The sequence below is a fragment of the Scyliorhinus canicula genome, chromosome 1 (genome assembly GCF_902713615.1).
Source record: "Scyliorhinus canicula chromosome 1, sScyCan1.1, whole genome shotgun sequence".
In the NCBI taxonomy this organism is placed as follows: Eukaryota; Metazoa; Chordata; class Chondrichthyes; order Carcharhiniformes; family Scyliorhinidae; genus Scyliorhinus; species Scyliorhinus canicula.
This window is the reverse complement of record NC_052146.1, coordinates 67355408-67377602: the sequence shown is the minus strand read 5'-3', so window position 1 is coordinate 67377602 and position 22195 is coordinate 67355408. Positions and strand designations below refer to the sequence as shown.

Here is a 22195-nt window from a genome sequence, read left to right as displayed (position 1 = left end):
TTTCCCTCCCCCTCCCATCCCATCCCTTCCCCTCCCCCCTCCTCCTTCCCTTCCCCTTCCCCACTCGCGGCTCCACCCCAACCCCACAAATCGCGAGTCCCCATCCTGGCTTGACCCTGGATCCCACCACCCTCGACACCGTCCTCGCCACCCCCTTCCAGAACTCCTCCAGTGTCGGGCATGCCCAGAACATATGGGCATGGTTCGCTGGACCCCAAGCACCTGACACACCTGTCTTCACCCCAAAAGAACCTACTCATCCTCGTCCCAGTCATGTGGGCCCGGTGCAGCACCTTGAATTGGATGAGGCTAAGCCGTGCACACGAGGAGGAAGAATTAACCCTCTCCAGGGCATCAGCCATGTCCCGTCTTCGATCTGTTCCCCCAGTTCCCCCTCCCACTTAGCTTTCAGCTCCTCTACTGACGCCTCCTCCGCCTCCTGCATAACCTTGTAGATATCAGATGGAAAGATACATTTTTAAAAACGCGTCAGAACTTCCCTCCTAATTGAGAAATCATTATTTCTCCTAATCAAGCACAAGCTATAACACAGAAGGCACTCAACCTTCACCCATACTTTCAATGCCAAGATGAATGAGTTTCTACCAAATGATAATGACAGAGATTCTTAATACTCACACAATTGGATGCTTCTGTTCAGAGTTTGCAGACGTAGTTCTCATTCCATTTACCATGGGGTTGGATCCTGGAGACTCCATACTAGTGTCCATGTTTCATTTATTCCACCCTGCCGAGAGCCAATTCCTCCCAGATGTGCAGTGGAATCACAATATCCTGGTACAAAACAACCTGTCTGCCAGCATAATGGATTCTGGATATGTGCTGCAGCATGTGATGTATTCTTCCCATACACATCCAGTTCAGGTGACTGAAACAGCTGCCTGCCAGAGGGTGCCAATGAGCTGTAGCACAGGCTGTGTGCCATCACCATAGCAGACAATGCAACGGAGGTCAGTTATTTAAAAAAAGTCAGTCCCTGTAAGAAGAGAACCAGTGTTACTATGTGTCAGATGAATAACTGCAGCAGAAGGGCACTTGATTGTTGACAAGGCTCAGCCAAATCAACAACTAGATGGTAACTATCACATGTATAAAACAAATGTAAACAGATTACCATGCTACTTTAATGAATCACGATTCATAAAGTAATACATGATAAGATTTGCATTTCAATTTCACTCGTCTTTTAAATAATTCTTATGCCAGTGTTACAAGGCTCACTGATCAAGACCACTTGTGAAGCAGAAATATGTTCCTATTGCAACAGCATTACCAATGCAGCTTGTAAAATTGGTAGCTTTGTGGTGTGTACATTAGATTGCTTACATTCTCACACCAGCCTTGTAAAAGAGCAAATTATTTCCAAGTTATTTAAGAAAGCATGTCTATATATTATATTTGGTAGCCAATGCTTTCCTAAATTCACTCCACCATACCGGATACAATTCTGACTTCAGAGACATGTTTCAAATAGGTCAGCTCCAAGGACTCAGGGTTGCAGCTGCAAGGAACTTTCATGCCACACAATCCATCAGGACATGCACAATGACATCACAAACATTACAGTGACACTGGGGGGTGCAGCTTCACCCAGCTTGCATCACTGCCCCACTCAGACTATTCACAATCAAATGTTTGAGTCACCATTTCAATAATAAAAATGGAATGGAAATGCTCAGACCTAGTTAAAGTTGCTATAACAAAAGGTTAGTGTCATATAAGTGAAATGCATTGCAGCACATGGGCACATCAATCATAAAACTCAGAAGAATCCCAGATCAACTCGAGCAGCTGGATAATACAGAAATCAAGCCAGAAACTAGTACAGTAGTAATTCCCTCTTCCATGTCTGATGGGACGGATGCCCAGACTAAAATTGTTCAGGAATTCAACCCCATCAGATTTGGATACAAACCTATTCTTCAGCTAGCTGAAATTTGCCCATTCTCTGGTAAAATATACCCAAATACACGTCTTATTTTTGATTACTACCCTTTCAGTAAATATTTATTATATGCGGGCCCAAGATTTAGGCAATTTATTCAATTGCACATTTGTCACCCTGCCACAGCTCCCAAGCATTGCTTTGAATAATTTTAGTTCAAGAAAATCAATCTGCAAGTTACTTTACCAGTAGTCCCTTCAGATCGGAAGGATATCTATGGTTGTAATTTGTCACAATGATACAACACTGGTAGTTTCAAGGCTACAGCATGCCACAGGCAGCACACATAAGCAGTAAAGTTCAACACGCTGGTTCTGAAACAAATATTTAAATTCCTATTTCTTAACACGGGCAGCAGAGAGGGTGATAGAGAGGAGTTACAGGAAGGTAGCCAAGGTTCAGGACAAGCTGGGTTACAGTCAGGGGAAGGAAAGGGAACAGGCAGACAGTGCAGGGATCCCTTGTGGCTGTTCCCCTTCAAAACAAACATACTGCTTTGGATGGAGCTAAGCCTGGCTCTGTGGCTCAGAAGGGAAATGGGGAGAACAGAAAAGCCATCGTGACCGGAGACTCAATAGTTAGGGGAACGGATAGGAGATTCTATGGTCACGAACAAGACTCCCGGAAGGTATGTAGCCTCCCGGGTGCCATGGTCAGGGATGTCTCGAGTCTCCAGGTTTCTTAAGGGGGAGGGGGAGCAACCAGAAGTTGTGGTGCACATTGGTACCAACGACATAGCTAAAAAAAAGGGGATGAGGATCTAAAAAGTGATTTTAGGGAGTTAGGATGGAAGCTAAAGAGCAGGACGAGCAGAGTAGTAATCTGAGGATTGCTACCGGTGCCATGAGAAGCAAGGAACAGAGAGCGAGTGCTGCTGAACACGTGGCTACAGGGCTGGTGTAGGAGGGAAGGCTTAGATATGTAGATCATTGGGATGTCTTCTGGGGAAGGTGGGACCTGTACATGTGGGACGGGTTGCGCCTAAAGGGAAGGGTACCAATATTCTGGGCAGGACGTTTGCGAGAGTTCTTCAGGGGGGTTTAAACTAGTTGGGCAGGGGGTGGGAACCAGAGCTACGGATAGGGTAGCTGTTGAACGGGCAAAAATAGTATGTAGCGAGGCTGTAAGGAAGTATAGACAGTTGATAATGCAAAGTTGCACTCAGTGGGAAGGGTTAAAGTGTGTCTGTTTCAATGCAAGGTGTCAGGAATAAGGGAGATAAACTTAAGGATGGATGAACACTTAGAACTACGATGTTGCGGCCATTACGGAGACATGGATTTCACAGGGGCAGGAATGGTTGTTAGATGTTCCAAGGTTTAGATGTTTAAGAAGAATAGGGAGGAAGGTAAAAGAGGGATGTAGTGGCACTGTTAATTAGAGAGTGCATCACAGCTGCAGAAAAGGAGGTAGTCGAGGAGGGGTTGTCTACTGAGTCAGTATGGGTGGAAGTCAGAAACAAGAAAGGAGCAGTCACTTTATTGGGAGTTTTCTACAGCCCACCCCCCCCCCCCCCCCCCCATAGCAGCAGAGAGATGGAGGAACAGATTGGACGGCAGATCTTAGAAAGGTGCAGAAGTAACAGCGTTTGTCATGGATGACTTCAACTTCTCGAAGATTGACTGGAACCTCCTTAGTGCAATGGTTTAGATGGAGCAAATTTTGCCAGGTGTCCAGGAAGGATTCCTGATTCAATATGTAGATAGGCCGGCTAGGGGGGAGGCCATATTGGATTTGGTACTTGGCAACGAACCAGGCCACGTGTCAGATGTCTCGGTGGGAGGGCATTTCGGTGACAGTGACCACAACTCCTTGACCTTTATCATAGTCATGGGGAGGGATAGGAACAGACAGTATGGGAAGGTATTTAATTGGGGGAGGGGAAATTATGCTGCTATTAGACAGGAGTTGGAGAGCATAAATTGGGAACAGATGTTCTCAGGAAAATGCACAACAGTAATGTGGGGGTTGTTTAAGGAGCACTTGCTGCGAGTGCTGGATTGTTTTGTCCCACTGAGATGAGGAAGGAATGGTAAGGTGAAGGAGCCTTTGATGACAAGAGAAGTGGAGCTTCTAGTCAAAAAGAAGAAGGAAGCTTACGTAATTGAGGCATGCAAGATGATCAGAGGATTAGATAGGGTGGACAGTGAGAGCCTTTTTCCTCGTATGGTGATATCTAGCACGAGGGGACATAGCTTTAAATTGAGGGGAGATAGATATAGGACAGATGCCAGAGGTAGGTTCTTTACTCAGAGAGTAGTAAGGGCGTGGAATGCCCTGCCTGCAACAGTAGTGGACTCACCAACATTAAGGGCATTCAAATGGTCATTGGATAGACATATGGACGATAGGGGAATAGTGTAGATGGGCTTTAGAGCGGTTTCACAGGTTGGCGCAACATCGAGGGCCGAAGGGCCTGTACTGCGCTGTAATGTTCTCTGTTCTATGTAAGGTTGAGGAAGCAAGGATCTGGTCCGATTCTAGGGGGTTCCAAGGTAGCCAGGAAAGAACTCAAAAATGAACTTAGGAGAGCTAGAAGGGGGCATGAAAAAGCTCTGGCGGGAAGGATTAGGGAAAACCCCAAGGCGTTCAACACTGATGTGATAAATAAGAGGATGATCAGAGTGAGAGTAAGGCCAATGAGGGATAGTGGAGGGAACTTGTGCCTAGAGTCTGAGGACATAGGGGAGGCCCTAAATGAATATTTTGCTTCAGTATTCACTAGAGAGAGGGACCTTGTTGCTCATGAGAACACCGTGAACCAGGTTAATAGGTTGATATTAAGAAGGAGGATGTACTGGACATTTTTAAAGCATTGAGATAGATAAGTCCCTGGGCCTGACGGGATATATCCAAGGTTTCTACGGGAAGCAAGGGAGGAGATTGCCGTGCTATTGATGATGATCTTTGCGTCCTCACTATCCACTGGTGTAGTACCGGATGATTGGAGGGAGGCGAATGTTGTTCCCCTGTTAAAGAAAGGGAATAGGGAAATCCCTGGGAATTACAGACCAGTCAGTATTACGTCTCTGGTGAGCAAAATACTTGAAAGGATTCGAAGAGATAGGATTTATGATTATTTAGAGAAACACAGTTTGATCAAAGATAGTCAGCATGGCTTTGAGAGGGGCAGGTCATGCCTCATAAGCCTCATTGAATTCTTTGAGGATGTGACAAGACACATTGGTGAAGGTCGGACAGTGGATGTGGTGTATATGGATTTCAGGAAGGCATTCGATAAGGTTCCCCATGGCAAGTTCATTCAGAAAGTCAGGGGGCATGGGATACAGGGCAATTTGGCTGTCTGGATACAGAATTGGCTGGCCGAAAGAAGACAGCAAATGATAGTGGATGGAAAGTATTCTGCCTGGAGGTCAGGGACCAGTGGTGTCCCACAGGGATCTGTTCTGGAACCTCTGCTCTTTGTGGTTTTTATAAATGACTTGGATGAGGAAGTAGAAGGGTAGGTTAGTAGTTTTGCCAATGACACGAAGGTTGGGGGAGTTGTAGATAGTGTTGAGGGCAGTTGCAGGTTACAACAGGACATTGACAGGATGCAGAGCTGGGCTGAGAAGTGGCACATGAGAGTTCAACCTAGATAAATGTGAAGTGATTCATTATGGAAGGTCAAATTTGAATACTGAATACAGGGTAAAAGGCAGGATTCTAGGAAATATGGAGGAACACAGGGATCTTGAGGCCCATGTACATAGATCCCTCAAATTTATCACCCAGGTTGATAGGGTTGTTAAGAAGGCGTATGGCGTGTTGGCTTTCATTAACAGGGGGATTGAGTTTAAGAGCCGCAAGGTTTTGCTGCAGCTTTATAAAACCCTGGTTAGACCACACTTGAAATATTGTGTCCAGTTCTGGTTGCCTCATTATAGAAAGGATGTGGATGCTTTGGAGAGGGTACAGAGGAGATTTACCAGGATGCTGCCTGGACTGGAGGGCATATCTTATGAAGAAAGATTGAGGGAGCTAGAGCTTTTCCCAATGGAGAGAAGAAGGAAGAGAGGTGACTTGATAGAGAGGTACAAGATGATGAGAGGCATATATAGAGTGGATAGCCAGAGACTTTTCCCCAGGGCGGAAATGGCTGTCCCAAGGGGACATAATTTTAAAGTGATTGGAGGAAGGTATAGGGGAGATGTCAGAGGTCGGTTCTTTACACAGAGAGTGGTGGGTGCCGAGAATGCATTCCAACGGAGGTGATGGAGTCAGGGTCATTAGGGACATTTAAGCAATTCTTGGACAGACACATGATTGAAGGGGTGTAGGTTAGGTTGATCTTAGATGATGATATGTGGTTGGCATAACATAGTGGGCCGAAGGGCCAGTACTGTTCTATGCCGAATGCCTTCTTTACCACCATGTTCACCTGTGACTCCACTTTCAAGGAGTTATGAACCTGTACTCCTAGATCTCTTTATTCTGTAACTATCCTCAACACTTAACCATTAACTGAGTCGGTCCTGCCCCAACTCGATCTTTCAAAATGCATCACCTCACATTTATCCAAATTAAACTCCATCAGCCATTCATCGGCCCACTGGCCGAATTGATCAAGATCCCGTTGCAATCCCTTCTTCACTGTCCGCTATGCCACCAATCTTGGTGTCATCTGCAAACTTACGAACCATGCCTCCTAAATTCTGATCCAAATCATTCATATAAATAACAAATAACAGTGGACCCAGCACTGATCCCCGAGGCACATCGCTGGTCACAGGTCCAGTTTGAAAAACAACCCTTGACAACCATCCTTTATTTTCTGTCGTCGTCAAGCCAATTTTGTATCCAATTCAGGAAACAATTTGATTTCCAATTGATCATTGATCCAGCCGGGATTTGTAAATAGTTGGTCACATCTGTCAAACCCGCTGCTTGCTTGTTTATTTTTGAAGAAGTGACTGAAGTCGTAAACAGGGAATGTTTATCAATGTGATTTATACAGACTTCCAGAAGGAATTTGCTAAAGTCGCTCATAACAGATTGTCAGCATAAGCTGAAACTCATGCAGTCAAAGGCAAATTATTAACCTGGTTAGGAAAACTGGCTGACAGGCAGGAGGCACTCTAATTGGTAAGATAAAGTCATAGAAACATAGTAATTAGAAGCAGGAGGAGGCCATTCGGCTCTTTGGGCCTGTTCCATCATTCATTATGACCAAGGCTGATCATCAAGTTAAATACTCTTATCCCGCCTTCCCCTCATATCCCTTGATCCCCTTTAGCCCCAAGAACTATATCTAATCCCTTCTTGAAATTACATAACATTTTGACCTCAAGGACTTTCTGTGGTAGTGAATTCCACAGATTCACCAATCATTGGGTGAAGAAATTTCTCACCTCAGTCCTAAAAGATTTACCTCAAACTATGACCTCTCGTTCTGGACTCCTCCACCATCGGGAACATTCTTTCTGAATCTACCCTGTTTAATCCTGTTAGAATTTTGTAAGTATCGATGAGATCCCCTCTCTCTCTTCTAAACTCCAATGAATATAATCCTAACCGATTTAGTCGCTCTCCATTTGACAGTCACGCCATCCCAGGAATCAGCCTGGTAAACCTTTGCTGCACTCCCTCCATAGCAAAACCATTCTACCTCAGACAAGGACACCAAAACTGCACACAATACTCCAGGTATGACCTCATCAATGCCCTATACAATTGCAGTAAAACACCACTATTCCTATACTCACATCCTCTCGCTATGAAGGCCAACATATCATTGGCTTTCTTTACTGCCTGCTGTACCTGCATGCTTACTTTCGGCGACTGATGCATGAGGACACCAAGGTCTTGCTTGAGTATCCACCTCTCTCAATTTACACCCATTCAAATAATAATCGGCCTTCCTATTTTTGCTCCTGAAGCGAATAACTTCACATTTATCCACATTATACTGCATCTGCCATGCATGTGCGCACTCACTCAGCATATCCAAATCCCGCTGAGGCAGCTCTGCATCCTCCTTATAGCTCACCCTCCATATATATATATATATATATATATTTATTTATTTTTTAAATTTATTTTATAAATTTAAAGTACTCAATTTGTTTTTTCCAATTAAGGGGCAATTTATTGTGGCCAATCCACCTAACCTGCACATCTTTGGGTTGTGGGGGTGAGACCCACGCAGACAGGAGGAGAATGTGCAAGCTCCACACGGACAGTAGCACAGGGCCGGGGTTCGAACCTGGGTCCTCAGTGCCGTAGGCTGCAGTGCTAACCACTGTGCCACATGCCACCCTTGAATCATTAATATATAAGGCGAAGTTAGGTACCAGCACAGATCTGTGATACCCTGCTAGTCACTGCCTGCCAATTAGAAAAAGGCCCATTTATTCCAACTTTTCTTCCTATCTGCTAACCACCTTTCTAAGACACTACCCATAATCCCATGCACTTTAACTTTATATATTAATCTGCTATGTGAGACCTTGTCAAAAGTCTTCTGAAAATCTAAATAAAACACATCCACCAGTTCTCCCTGGTCAGCTCTAGTAGATTTGTCAAGCATGGTGCCCCACAAAACATCTATGTTGGAACATCAACTATTCACCATATTTGTTAACTGCTTAGATGATGGAACAGTAAACCAAGTATTTAAATTTGCTGATGACAAAAAGATAGGCAGAATACAATCACAATGATATTGGTTGATTATGTGTATGAAATTTACTTTCCATACTTTTGCCTCATGTGGGCAAATGTGAGGTCACCCATTTTGGACCCATAAAGAAAATGGTGAATAGCTAGAAACAGTGGCGGTATAAGAGACTTGGGGGACCAGGTGCATAGATCATTAAATTGTCATTTTCAGTGACAGAAACAAATCGAAAAGGCGAATGGAATTCTGGCTTTTATATCTGAAGGGTATAAGTCATACTGCAGATGTACAAAGGGCTAGTTACACCACATCTGGAGTACAAGTGGGCACCATATCTTAGATATGATAAATTGGCATTGGAGGGACTATGGGGTTGATTTAGAATGACACCGGGACTTCAGTTTAAATTACAAAGAGAGATTACACAAATCTGCCTTTCCTGGAGTTTCAGAAGTTGGGGATGCTCGGATCAAAGCTTTCAAGACATTAAGGAAAAACAAAAACAAACTATATTAGGGAGCTTCCTCTAAGAGTTAGAGTCAGATCTTTCAGCAGTGAATTTTGGAAGCTTCTACACATCAAGGGAGGTAGAAATTTAGAATACTCTTCCACAAACACCAACCGATGCTAGTTAGTTTTAAAATATGAGATTGAGAATTTTTTTGATATCCGAAGGTAATAAGGATTATTGGATAAAAGCCAGTTTGCAGGTCAGCCATGGACTCACTGGATCGTGGAACAGACTGGAGGGGCTGAGCCGTCTACTCCGGTTTCCAATGCTTGCCACAAATCAGTGAAGTCTCCCAAATGCCTTTAGCCAGTTGTTATAACCTGCCTGCTTACCACTGGCTGGGGACTAATGACAATCCCACAATCCTGTGGGAGTATGAGGTTCCCCAATGAGAGGGGGGGCAGAGAAGTCATTAGCAGACTCCCTGCATAAATAGAGCTGGCCAGTTTGGATCCAACCAGAGAGAGGAGTGAGCAGCAAGGGAAGTTGCTGCTGCTGTTGTGTGTATATATGTTACTGTAAATAAATGTAATTTCTTTGTATCCTTAAAACTCGTGCTGGATTCTTGGGTGCCCTCACAAACCCAGTCAAACATTTGTTGAAAAACATAAAATATTAAAGCGCATCGGGAGCAAGACTGGACGAGATGACCAGGGGGAGAAAACTACCTCGGGTGTATACTTGGTAAACAGACCAAGTGATCGGATTTCTGCGCCGTCACAAGATGCTTTGAGGTCTGCCGCTCCAAAACTGTCCGCTGTCCCTTTAAACGCTAACACTACAGGCAGAAGGCTTGCGTTCTGGGTGACAGGGGTGCATTATGCGCATTAATTTCAACACAAACATCAAGTCAGTCATCTTTCACTAAGCGCCGATCCATAACGTGCTGATGGATCAAAGCGGCGTGAGAAATTGGTTTTAAAAATTGTCAAACGGGATGGATAGGGGGGGGGGGGGACACAGGAAAAAAGGGGGGGGACACAGGAAAAAAGGTGGGGGACACGGCGGCATTTTAAACGCCTTTTGCAAATGGGCGGACACCAGGGCGGCGGACACCGCCTTGCTCCAGAAACATCCAGACGTACCCCCACCCCTTCAATCTTGCACTATATCGCAGCAGATGGAGGGGGAAGCAAAACAAAACTGAATTTAATGAACGTAAAACCACACACGCAATCAGCCATCCGGTTGCTCAAAAAAAAATACAACTTGCGCTGCCATGCCAAACGGCAGTTTGCCAGCAGGGCTTTCAGGTCGGTGGAGATCAACGTGTTTTGGCATACATTGGAATATAAACTAAAACAAAATGACGAGGAGCGGAATTCTTAAAAAGTGCACAGAAAACCGATCAACGGGAACTGTTGTACTGCCAGGGCCACACGTGTTCTCAGGGTAGTTGCTAATTGATAATAGTGTTTGCAGACAGTGCAGATCCGCACAGTCTCCGGATGTGTCAGGAACCAGCCGGGAGGCAGCAAACGCTGCAGCGGCAACCGGCGCGCGCCAGCAGCCCACAAGTCCCCGGAACCCGCGCGACGGTCTCAACCGTCACTTCAAACACCTGTGGCCTCAAGCGACCGCGGTGCCGTCGTCGTCCCCTTCTCCGTGTAATTGTATTTTTAACCTACCTCACCGCCCGCTCACCTAGACATGGACTCGAACTCCGATTCCCGTCCTCGGTTTATCTCGCCGTTTCGCCTTGACCTTCACGTCGTCCCGTCATCGCAGGAATGATCCGAGACGTAATTGAGTGCCCGCATGCGCAGCAGCAAACCCGAGGCCCGTTCTGGAGGGGATGTATTCGCCATCTTTGTTAGGGGCAAAGCAAAGGCTAACATCGCGGGGAATGACGGCAGGACAGGTAACAGGTATCACAGTAGCACCATTGATGGCATTTACAATGGCAGCTGGTCTGGACTTTGATGTCTAAACTGGTCTTCTGTGCTCGGGTCATGAAAGTTCACTTTTTTTTTTAAGAAGGAAAGACCCAAGGCCCCAAACGCCTAACTATACTGAGGGAACACCAGGTTTTTAAAAAAAATGTCTTAAGTTCAGGGAAAATCAGTTTTTATTTTAAACCAGGACACATTGGTGAACAACAGATTTTATTTTAAAGCAGGGCAAATTCATTCAGTGAACATCAATTTTTATTTTAAACCAGGACATATCTGGGAAAAACAGATTTTGTTGCAACAACCACAGGTTTACACCCCATTTGGGACGTAGAGGGTGGACAGAAGGACACTGAGAGTAAGAGACATGTAAGTGGCATAGGGAAACTCACAGAGAGGCTCCAACTCCCCAAAGGGAACAAGCTCGGGTACCTACAGCCCTGCAATTTTCTTCTGCACGTGTTTGGGTTGAGGGGGCGAAACCCATGCAAATACGGGGAGAATGTGCAAACTCCACATGGACAGTGACCCAGAGCCGGGAGATCGAACCTGGGACCTTGGTGCTGTGATGCAGCAGTGCTAACCACTGTGCCACCGTGCTGCCCTGTTTTGTGTTACCTATACATAATAATATAGTGTCACTGAATATTGTTGAAGTAAGGTGACTGTAGAAGTAAGTAAGCATGCAATCTGTAAAATTACAGCACAGTGAAGCAGTATTTAAATTGTGTCTTGAAGGTTTGAAGTGTGTTCCAGGGAAGAGATATATTGGGTTAAAATTAAACTGATTGTGCACTTCTTGGTGACTTAAGATCTGCAGTCTTAGGTTCTCAACTCTGGCTGGACATATTCTAGGACAGTAATGTACTGCTCAGGTTCCTCTTCCTGCTCTGATCCATAATGATCTACATTCTCGAGGCCTTTTTCCAAGCAATAGACAATATTACCACTGACGCCCACGGCCGAGAGAGTGAGGGGATGGGTGAAGGAGCCAAACATGGAATAGGTGAGGATGGAGAAGTTCTTCTGTACAGGAACGACCCTTTGGGTCCTTACCATGACAGCACTCCTATCCCTGCCAGTAAAACACTCAACCAGCCCAGTAGTAGGAGCGACACCGAGAACCTGGAACCAGATGAGGCAGCACTTAGGTCTGACCAAAGTGTCCATCATGGCCCCCATCTGCGCCAATCTCAAGTTTCCACTAACCATGCTCGAGGCCAACTTTAAAGAGGTGGAGATCAGACAGGGAGACACTGACAGTTAGAGACTTATACACAGGAGACAGACTGGCGACTCTAGAAGAGCTGACTGAGATACTAGAACGACTGAACGGACAGGAATTCCGACATCTGCAAATCAAGAATTTTCTCAGCAAGGAGATAACAAAGTTAGGGGTAGCATGGTGGTTAGCACAAATGCTTCACAGCTCCAGGGTCCCAGGTTCGATTCCCGGGTTGGTTCACTGTCTGTGCGGAGTCTGCACATTCTCCCCGTGTGTGCGTGGGTTTCCTTCAGGTGCTCCGGTTTCCTCCCACAGTCCAAAGATGTGCAGGTTAGGTGGATTTGTCATGCTAAATTGCCCTTAGTGTCCAAAATTGCCCTTAGCGTTGGGTCGGGTTACTGGGTTATGGGGATAGGGTGGAGGTGTGGGCTTGGGTAGGGTGCTCTTTCAAAGAGCCAGTGCAGACTCGATGGGCCGAATGGCCTCCTACTAAACTGTAAATTCTATGAAAGTACCCAAGGGTCCCGAGAGATGTAATGTTCGAGGGGTTTCTGGACATGGACAGTGTGGTAAAGGGGAACTGCGGGGCCATGGCCATATACGGACGACTTTTAGAAATGACACACTCCGCACTGGATGAAACAAGGGAGGAAGAGCTAGGGATGGAAATAGGGTGGGGACTCCAGAGCAAAGTACTGAACAGGGCCAACTCTACCTTGTCCTGCACAAGGCTAAGCCTTATGCAGCTAAAAGTGGTGCACAGGGCACACCTGACAATAACCCGAATTAGCAGGTTCTTCCCGGAGGTGGAGGACAAATGTGAACTGTGCCAGGGAGGCCCGGCCAACCCCACCCACATATTCTGGGCATGCTCGAGACTTGTCGGGTTCTGGACAGCCTTCTTTGAGACAATGTCCAAGGTTGTGAGGGTGGAGCCGTGCCCGAGAGTGGCATCTTGAGTGGCCTGTGAATATCAGGTAAGTTCTTCCTTTCTTTTTCTTGTTTTATCTCGAGGGGATGGCAGGGAAGGCAGTGCAATGTTCCTCCTGCAGAATGTTTGAGGTGAGGGATGCCGTCAGTGTCCCTGTTGATTTCATCTGTGGGTAGTGCAGCCATCTCCAGCTCCTCAGAAACCGTGTTCTGGAGCTGGATGAACTTCGGATCATTCGGGAGGCAGAGGTGGTCATAGATAGAAGCTTCAGGGACGTAGTTACTCCGAAGAATAAAGATAAATGGGTGACGGTTAGAGGGGCTGGGAGGAAGCAGTCAGTACAGGGATCCCCTGTGGTCGTTCTCCTTAGTAACAAGTATACCGCTTTGGATACTGTTGGGGACGACGACTTACCAGGGGTAAGCCATGGGGTACAGGTCTCTGGCACAGAGTCTGTCCCTGTTGCTAAGAAGGGAAGGGAGGAGAGGAGTAGAGCATTAGTCATTGGAGATTCCATAGTTAGGGGGATAGATAGGAGATTCTGTGGGAACGAGAGAGACTCACGGTTGGTGTGTTGCCTCCCGGGTACCAGGGTCCGCGATGTCTCGGATCGTGTTTTCAGGATCCTTAAGGGGGAAGGGGAGCAGCCCCAAGTCGTGGTCCACATAGGTACCAACGACATAGGTAGGAAAAGGGATAGGGATGTAAGGCAGGAATTCAGGGAGCTAGGGTGGAAACTTAGATGTAGGAAAAACAGAGTTATTATCTCTGGGTTGTTACCCGTGCCACGTGCTAGCGAGACAAGGAATAGGGAGAGAGAGCAGTTGAACACGTGGCTACAGGGATGGTGCAGGAGGGAGGGTTTCAGATTCCTGGATAATTGGGGCTCATTCAGGGGTAGGTGGGACCTCTACAAACGGGATGGTCTACACCTGGACCAGAGGGGTACCAATATCCTGGGGGGGAAATTTGCTAATGCTCTTCGGGAGGGTTTAAACTAGTTCAGCAGGGGATTGGGAACCTGAATTGTAGCTCCAGTATACAGGAGGTTGAGAGTAGTAAGGTCGTGAGTAAGATTTCAAAAGTTGCAGGAGTGTACCAGCAGGCAGGAAGGTGATTTAAGGTGTGTCTACTTCAATGCCAGGAGCATCCGGAATAAGGTGGGTGAACTTGCGGCATGAGTTGGTACCTGGGACTTCGATGTTGTGGCCATTTCGGAGACATGGATAGAGCAGGGACAGGTGTGGTTGTTGCAGGTGCCTGGGTTTAGATATTTCAGTAAGCTCAGGGAAAGTGGTAAAAGAGTGGGAGGGGTGGCATTGTTAGTCAAGGACAGTATTACGGTGGCAGAAAGGGCGTTTGATGAGGACTCGTCTACTGAGGTAGTAAGGGCTGAGGTTAGAAACAGGAAAGGAGAGGTCACCCTGTTAGGGATTTTCTTAGGCCTCCGAAAAGTTCCAGAGATTTAGAGGAAAGGATTGCAAAGATGATTCGAGATAGGAGCGAAAGTAACAGGGTAGTTGTTATGGGGGACTTTAACTTTCCAAATATTGACTGGAAATGCTATAGTTTGAGTACTTTAGATGGGTCCGTTTTTGTCCAATGTGTGCAGGAGGGTTTCCTGACACAGTATGTAGATAGGCCAACGAGAGGCGAGGCCATATTGGATTTGGTACTGGGTAATGAACCAGGACAGGTGTTAGATTTGGAGGTAGGTGAGCACTTTGGTGATAGTGACCACAATTCGATTACGTTTACTTTAGTGATGGAAAGAGATAGGTATATACCGCAGGGCAAGAGTTATATCTGGGGGAAAGGCAATTATGATGCGATGAGGCAAGACTTAGGATGCATCGGATGGGGAGGGGAAACTGCAGGGGTTGGGCACAATGGAAATGTGGAGCTTGTTCAAGGAACAGCTACTGCGTGTCCTTGATAAGTATGTACCTGTCAGGCAGGGAGAAAGTGGTCGAGCGAGGGAACCGTGGTTTACTAAAGTAGTTGAAGCACTTGTCAAGAGGAAGAAGGAGGCTTATGTAAAGATGAGACGTGAAGGTTCAGTTGGAGCGCTCGAGAGTTACAAGTTAACTCGGAAGGACCTAAAGAGAGAGCTAAGAAGAGCCAGGAGGGGACATGAGAAGTCTTTGGCAGGTAGGATCAAGAATAACCCTAAAGCTTTCTATAGATATGTCAGGAATAAAGAATGACTAGGGTAAGAGTAGGGCCAGTCAAGGACAGTAATGGGAAGTTGTGCGTGGAGTCCGAGGAGATAGGAGAGGTGCTAAATGAATATTTTTCGTCAGTATTCACACAGGAAAAACACAATGTTGTTGAGGAGAATACTGAGATACAGGCTACTAGACTAGAAGGGCTTGAGGTTCATAAGGAGGAGGTGTTAGCAATTCTGGAAAGTGTGAAAATAGATAAGTCCCCTGGGCCGGATGGGATTTAGCCTAGGATTCTCTGGGAAGCTAGGGAGGAGATTGCTGAGCCTTTGGCTTTGATCTTTAAGTCATCTTTGTCTACAGGAATAGTGCCAGAAGACTGGAGGATAGCAAATGTTGTCCCCTTGTTCAAAAAGGGGAGTAGAGACAACCCCGGTAACTATAGACCAGTGAGCCGTACTTCTGTTGTTGGCAAAGTCTTGGAAAGGTTTATAAGAGATAGGATGTATAATCATCTGGAAAGGAATAATTTGATTAGAGATAGTCAACACGGTTTTCTGAAGGGTAGGTCGTGCCTCACAAACCTTATTGAGTTCTTTGAGAAGGTGACCAAACAGGTGGATGAGGGTAAAGCAGTTGATGTGGTGTATATGCATTTTAGTAAAGCGTTTGATAAGGTTCCCCACGGTAGGCTATTGCAGAAAATACGGAGGCATGGGATTCAGGGTCATTTAGCAGTTTGGATCAGAAATTGGCTAGCTGGAAGAAGACAAAGGGTGGTGGTTGATGGGAAATGTTCAGACTGGAGTCCAGTTACTAGTGGTGTACCACAAGGATCTGTTTTGGGGCCACTGCTGTTTGTCATTTTTATAAATGATCTGGAGGAGGGCATAGAAGGATGGGTGAGTAAATTTGCAGATGACACTAAAGTCGGTGGAGTTGTGGACAGTGCAGAAGGATATTACAAGTTACAGAGGGACATAGATAAGCTGCAGAGCTGGGCTGACAGGTGTCAAATGGAGTTTAATGCAGAAAAGTATGAGGTGATTCATTTTGGAAGGAATAACAGGAAGACAGAGTACTGGGCTAATGGTAAGATTCTTGGTAGTGTGGATGAGCAGAGAGATCTCGGTGTCCATGTACATAGATCCCTGAAAGTTGCCACCCAGGTTGAGAGGGTTGTTAAGAAGGCGTACGGTGTGTTAGCTTTTATTGGTAGAGGGATTGAGTTTCGGAGCCATGAGGTCATGTTGCAGCTGTACAAAACTCTGGTGCGGCCGCATTTAAAATATTGCGTGCAATTCTGGTCGCCGCATTATAGGAAGGATGTGGAAGCATTGGAAAGGGTGCAGAGGAGATTTACCAGAATGTTGCCTGGTATGGAGGGAAGATCTTATGAGGGAAGGCTGAGGGACTTGAGGCTGTTTTCGTTAGAGAGCAGAAGGTTAAGAAGTTACTTAATTGAGGCATACAAGATGATCAGAGGATTAGATAGGGTGGACAGTGAGAGCCTTTTTCCTCGGATGGTGATGTCTAGCACGATGGGACATAGCTTTAAATTGAGGGGAGATAGATATAGGACAGATGTCAGAGGTAGTTTCTTTACTCAGAGAGTAGTAAGGGTGTGGAATGCCCTGCCTGCAACAGTAGTGGACTCGCCAACACTAAGGGCATTCAAATGGTCATTGGATAGACATATGGATGATAAGGTAATAGTGTAGATAGGCTTTAGAGTGGTTTCACAGGTCGGCGGAACATTGAGAGCTGAAGGGCCTGTATTGCGCTGTTATGTTCTAGTGGCAGTCTTCGTGGTATAGGACCATCCAGAACTTCATATGAGGAAGAGGGCTGACACCTTTGCCTTTGCTTACCTAATTGCCCGCCAGAGAATTCTGCTTGGTTGATGATCAGCAGCACCATCCACAGCTGCAGGCTGGCTGGCAGACCTATCAGAATTTCTCCACCTGGAAAAGATTAAGTTCACCAACGGAGGGCCGGAAGATGGCTTCCACAAAGCGGGGGGCCCTTCACCAACCTGTTCCAAGACCTGTTTGAAGCAAACACGGGGATTGGAACCAGAGCTATGGATCAGAGGATAGGGTAGCTGTTGAACAGGCAGAAATAGTATGCAGCAAGTCTGTGAGGAAGGATAGGCAGTTGATGGGGCAAAGTTGCACTCAGTGGAATGGGCTAAAGTGTGTCTGTTTCAATGCAAGGAGTGTCAGGAATAAGGGAGATGAACTTAGAGCATGGATCAGTACTTGGAACTACAATGTTGTGGCCATTACATAGACATGGATTTCACAAGGGCAGGAATGGTTGTTAGATGTTCCGGGGTTTAGATGTTTTCAGAAGAATAGGGAGGGGGGTAAAAGAGAAGGGGGAGTAGCACTGTTAATTAGGGAGTGCATCACAGCTGCAGAAAAGGAGGTAGTCGAGGAGGGTTTGTCTACTGAGTCAGTATGGGTGGAAGTTAGAAACAAGAAAGGAGCAGTCACTTTATTGGGAGTTTTCTCCAGACCCCCCCCAAGCAGCAGAGAGATGGAGGAACAGATTGGGCGGCAAATCTTGGAAAAGTACAGAAGTAACAGAGTTGCCGTCATGGGTGACTTCAACTTCCCTAATATTGACTGGAACCTCCTTAGTGCAAATGGTTTGGATGGAGCAGATTTTGTCAGGTGCGTACAGGAAGGATTCCTGACTCAATATGTAGATAGGCTGACTAGGGAAGAGGCCATATTGGACTTGGTGCTGGGCAACGAACCAGGTCAGATATCTCGGTGGGAGAACATTTCAGTGACAGTGACCACAACTCCTTGACTTTTACCATAGGCATGGAGAGGGATAGGAACACACAGTATGGTAAGGTATTTAATTGGGGGACGGGAAATTATACTGCTTTTAGACAAGAGTTGAGGAACATAAAGTGGGAACAATTGTTCTTGGGGAAATGCACAACAGTAATGTGGGGATTGTTTATGGAGCACTTGCTGCGAGTGCTGAATTGATTTGTCCGGCTGAGACGAGGCAGGAACGGTAAGGTGAAAGGAGACTTGGATGACAAGAGAAGTGGAGCTTCTAGTCCAGGGTCTAGTCTAGCTCCAGGGTCCCAGGTTCGATTTCCGGCTTGGGTCACTGTGCGGAGTCTGCACGTTCTCCCCGTGTGTGCGTGGGTTTCCTCCGGGTGCTCCGGTTTCCTCCCACAGTCCAAAGATGCGCAGGTTAGGTGGATTGGCCATGCTAAATTGCCCTTAGTATCCAAAATTGACCTTTGTGTCCCGTGGGGTTACTGGGTTATGGGGATAGAGTGGAGGTCTGGGCTTGGGTAGAGTGCTATTTCCAAGAGCCGCGCAGACTCCTTGGGCCGAATGGCCTCCTTCTGCACTGTAAATTCTATGATCTAGTCAAGAGGAAGAAGGAAGCTTACGTAAGGTTGAGGAAGCAAGGATCTGACTCGGCTCTAGAGGGTTACAAGGTAGCCAGGAAGGAACTCAAAAATGGACTGAGGAGAGCTAGAAGGGGACATGAAAAAGCCCTGGCGAGAAGGATTAGGGAAAACCCAAAGGCGTTCTACACTTATGTGAGAAATAAGAGGATGATTAGAGTGAGAGTAAGGCTGATCAGGGATAGTGGAGGCAACTTGTGCCTAGAGTCTGAGGAGATGGGGGAAGCCCTAAATGAATACTTTGCTTCAGTATTCACTAGAGAGAGGGACCTTGAAGCTCATGAGAACAGTGTGAACCAGGTTAATAGACTCAAACAGGTTGATATTAAGAAGAAGGATGTGCTGAAAATTTTGAAATGCATCAGGATAGGTAAGTCCCCTGGGCCTGACGGGATATACTACGGGAAGCGAGGGAGGAGATTGCTGCTCCGTTGGCAATGATCTTTGCGTCCTCACTCTCCACTGGAGTAGTACCGGATGATTGGAGGGAGGCAAATGTTGTTTCTTCATGTTCAAGAAAGGGAATAGGGAAATCCCTGGGAATTAAAGACCCATCAGTCTTATGTCTGTGGTGAGCAAAGTACGGGAAAGGATTCTGAGAGATAGGATTTATGATTATTTAGAAAAACATAGTTTGATTAAAGATAGTCAGCATGGCTTTGTGAGGGGCAGGTCATGCCTCACAAGCCTCATTGAATTCTTTGAGGATGTGACAAGACACATTGATGAATATCAGGCAGTGGCTGTGGTTTATATGGATTTCAGTCAGGCATTTGACAAGGTTCCCCATGGTAGGCTCATTCAGAAAGTTAGGGGGCTTGGGATACAGGGAAATTTGGCTGTCTGGATACAGAATTGGCTGGCCGAAAGAAGACAGCGAGTGGTAGTGGATGGAAAGTATTCCGCCTTGAGTTGGTGACCAGTGGTGTCCCGCAAGGATCTGTTCTGGGACCTCTGCACTTTGTGGTTTTTATCAATGACTTGGACGAGGAAATGGGAGGGTGGGTTTGTAAGTTTGCCGATGACACAAAGATTGGGGGAGTTGTAGATAGTGTTGAGGGTTGTTGCAGGTTACAGCAGGACATTGACAGGATGCAGAGCTGGGCTGAGAAGTGGCAGATGGAGTTCAACCTAGATAAATGTGAAGTGATTCATTTTGGAAGGTCAAATTTGAATGCTGAATACAGGGTTAAAGGCAGGATTCTTGGAAGTGTGGAGGAACAGAGGGATCTTGGGGTCCATGTACATAGAGCCCTCAAAGTTGCCACCCAGGTTGATAGGGTTGTTAAGAAGGCGTATGGTGTGTTGGCTTTCATTAACAGGGGGATTGAGTTTAGAGCCGTAAGGTTTTGTTGCAGCTTTATAAAAGTCTAGTTAGACCACACTTGGAATATTGTGTCCAGTTCTGGTCGCCTCATTAGAGGAAGGATGTGGATGCTTTGGAGAGGGTGCAGAGGAGATTTACCAGGATGCTGCCTGGACTGGAGGGCATGTCTTATGAAGAAAGGTTGAGAGAACTAGGGCTTTTCCCAATGGAGTGAAGAAGGCGGAGAGGTGACTTGATAGAGGTGTACAAGGTGATGAGAGGCATGGATAGAGTGGATAGCCAGAGACTTTTCTCCAGGGTGGAAATGCCTGTCACGAGGGGACATAATTTTAAGGTGATTGGAGGAAGGTATTGGGGAGATGTCAGAGTCGGTTCTTTACACAGAGAGTGGTGGGTGTGTGGAATGCACTGCCAGCAGAGGTGGTGGAGTCGGAGTCATTAGGGACATTTAAGTGACTCTTAGCCAGACACATGGACAGCAGTAAATTGAAAGGGTGTAGGTTAGGTTGATCTTAGATTAGGATAAATGGTCGCCACAACATAGTGGGCTGAAGGGCCTGTACTGTGCTGTACTGAGAGCTGGTGGTGGGGGGGTGACACAGGGAAGCCACTGGGACCACAGAAAGCAGACGGAAACATGAGGGGGAGAAACAGGGGAGGAGAGAACGAGGAAACAGCAAGGGGGAACTCGAGAGAGAGACCGCGATGGAACCAGAGGGCCCAACACAAGACCACATGAAAAGTAACCCCCAAAAGACAAGTAGATAACAGGAGGGGAAGAGCAGAAAAGAAGGGAGGGGAGGATAAGCGACAGGGAGAGGGAAAGGAGAAGGAGGGCACTGCCCACAGGCAAACACCAAACAACCACCCACAGGTGAACCCGGAAGGAGCGGAAACAACCCGGAAACAGCAGAAATGGGGGAGGAGGGGAAGGGAAGAGGGGGTGGAGGGGTTGCCGAAAAGAAACAACATGTCAACTGTAATCGTTTCATCTATCTTTATGTTCAGTTTAAAGTTGTAAACTTTAATAAAAATATTTTTAAAAATATATATTCTAGCAGTGTTTTTCAAACTTTTTTCCCAGGACCCACTTTTGCCAACTGGTCAACCTTCGGGACGCAAGCCAGCTGACCTTCGGGGCCCACACCTGGTGACCTCAGGACCACGCCAACCCAGTCTATTCTAATTCAAGGCGGTGTTTGAGACGCTACAGTTTTCTTGCCCCAGGCAAGGTGGGGGGGGGGGGGAATAAATCATCTAATTTTCCTGTTCTTATTCACTATCCAGTAGCCTCTGGTGTATTGCATTTATGTCAACATTGAATGAGGACCGGATCATTTATGTCTGTGATGTCCTCCCATCTATAAAAGTTTACTGTTCAGGGTCACATGTTACGCATGAGAGACACCGGAGTGCAGCCAACAATTGTTAACCTGCATTGAGTGTGGGACACTGCCTTGAGCAAACAAAGAAGGGAAGGAAGAAGACTGCGGTATGGAGAAGAAAGAACAGATATCAGTGTGAGAGAGCCACATGTGGTAAACAAAACAGCTATAAATCTGAAGATAGTGATATTAAATCTTGATTTATAATTGCCTTAAATGCAATAAATTATTTGATGCAAGTTTATTCAACTTCACCGATATTGATGAATCCTGACCCAAAGACAACGGACAAACTAACTGTTCTGGTTGTCATTAATCAGACAAAGTTTCCTCAAATATTCATTATTTTCTCAGGTATTCAATCATGGCATTGTGATGTGCACATGTCTCCCAACCAGATGAAAATCCATTGTAGTCACTTCACGGAGACAATTGTCTCCAATAATGGCAGTCGATTCCCTCCTACTAAATGTGCCTCCATGCCGTCGCTGTCACACACACTTCTGGCCCCTCAGCAGCAGCCACACTGCAAGAAGATCTGCAGAAGATTTTCAAGCTATTTGTACGGAGACGTTACACACACATACACACAGAGGTCCCCTGTCCAGGTTTATGCTCACTCTCCAGGGGCTCTGACACATTCTGGCTCTTGGATCTGCTGAACTTGGCTGTGAGTTCTCTGATGGTCTCCTTCTGTTTCATCGAATCATCATAGAATTTACAGTCCAG

General features: G+C 46.2%; 1 protein-coding gene and 1 long non-coding RNA gene across 5 annotated transcripts in view; one reads left to right on the top strand and one right to left on the bottom strand.

Moving 5' to 3' along the window:
• ccdc117 (coiled-coil domain containing 117) overlaps positions 1-10845 on the bottom strand; it is a 21067-nt gene extending 10222 nt beyond the window's left edge. The window contains exons 1-2 of one of the 4 annotated variants that reach the window (XM_038792280.1): positions 10725-10845; positions 640-997 (exon numbers count right to left, since the gene is read on the bottom strand). In XM_038792280.1, the coding sequence (XP_038648208.1) occupies positions 640-731 (92 nt within the window). In that variant the 5' untranslated portion in view covers positions 732-997; positions 10725-10845. The other 3 variants (XM_038792305.1, XM_038792290.1, XM_038792297.1) reach the window with 3 other exon arrangements.
• Positions 10820-21679, top strand: LOC119963333. The gene is made up of 2 exons (XR_005460081.1): positions 10820-10957; positions 21166-21679. It is a non-coding gene; the product is annotated as an uncharacterized LOC119963333 (long non-coding RNA).
• Positions 21680-22195: the final 516 nt, after the last annotated feature.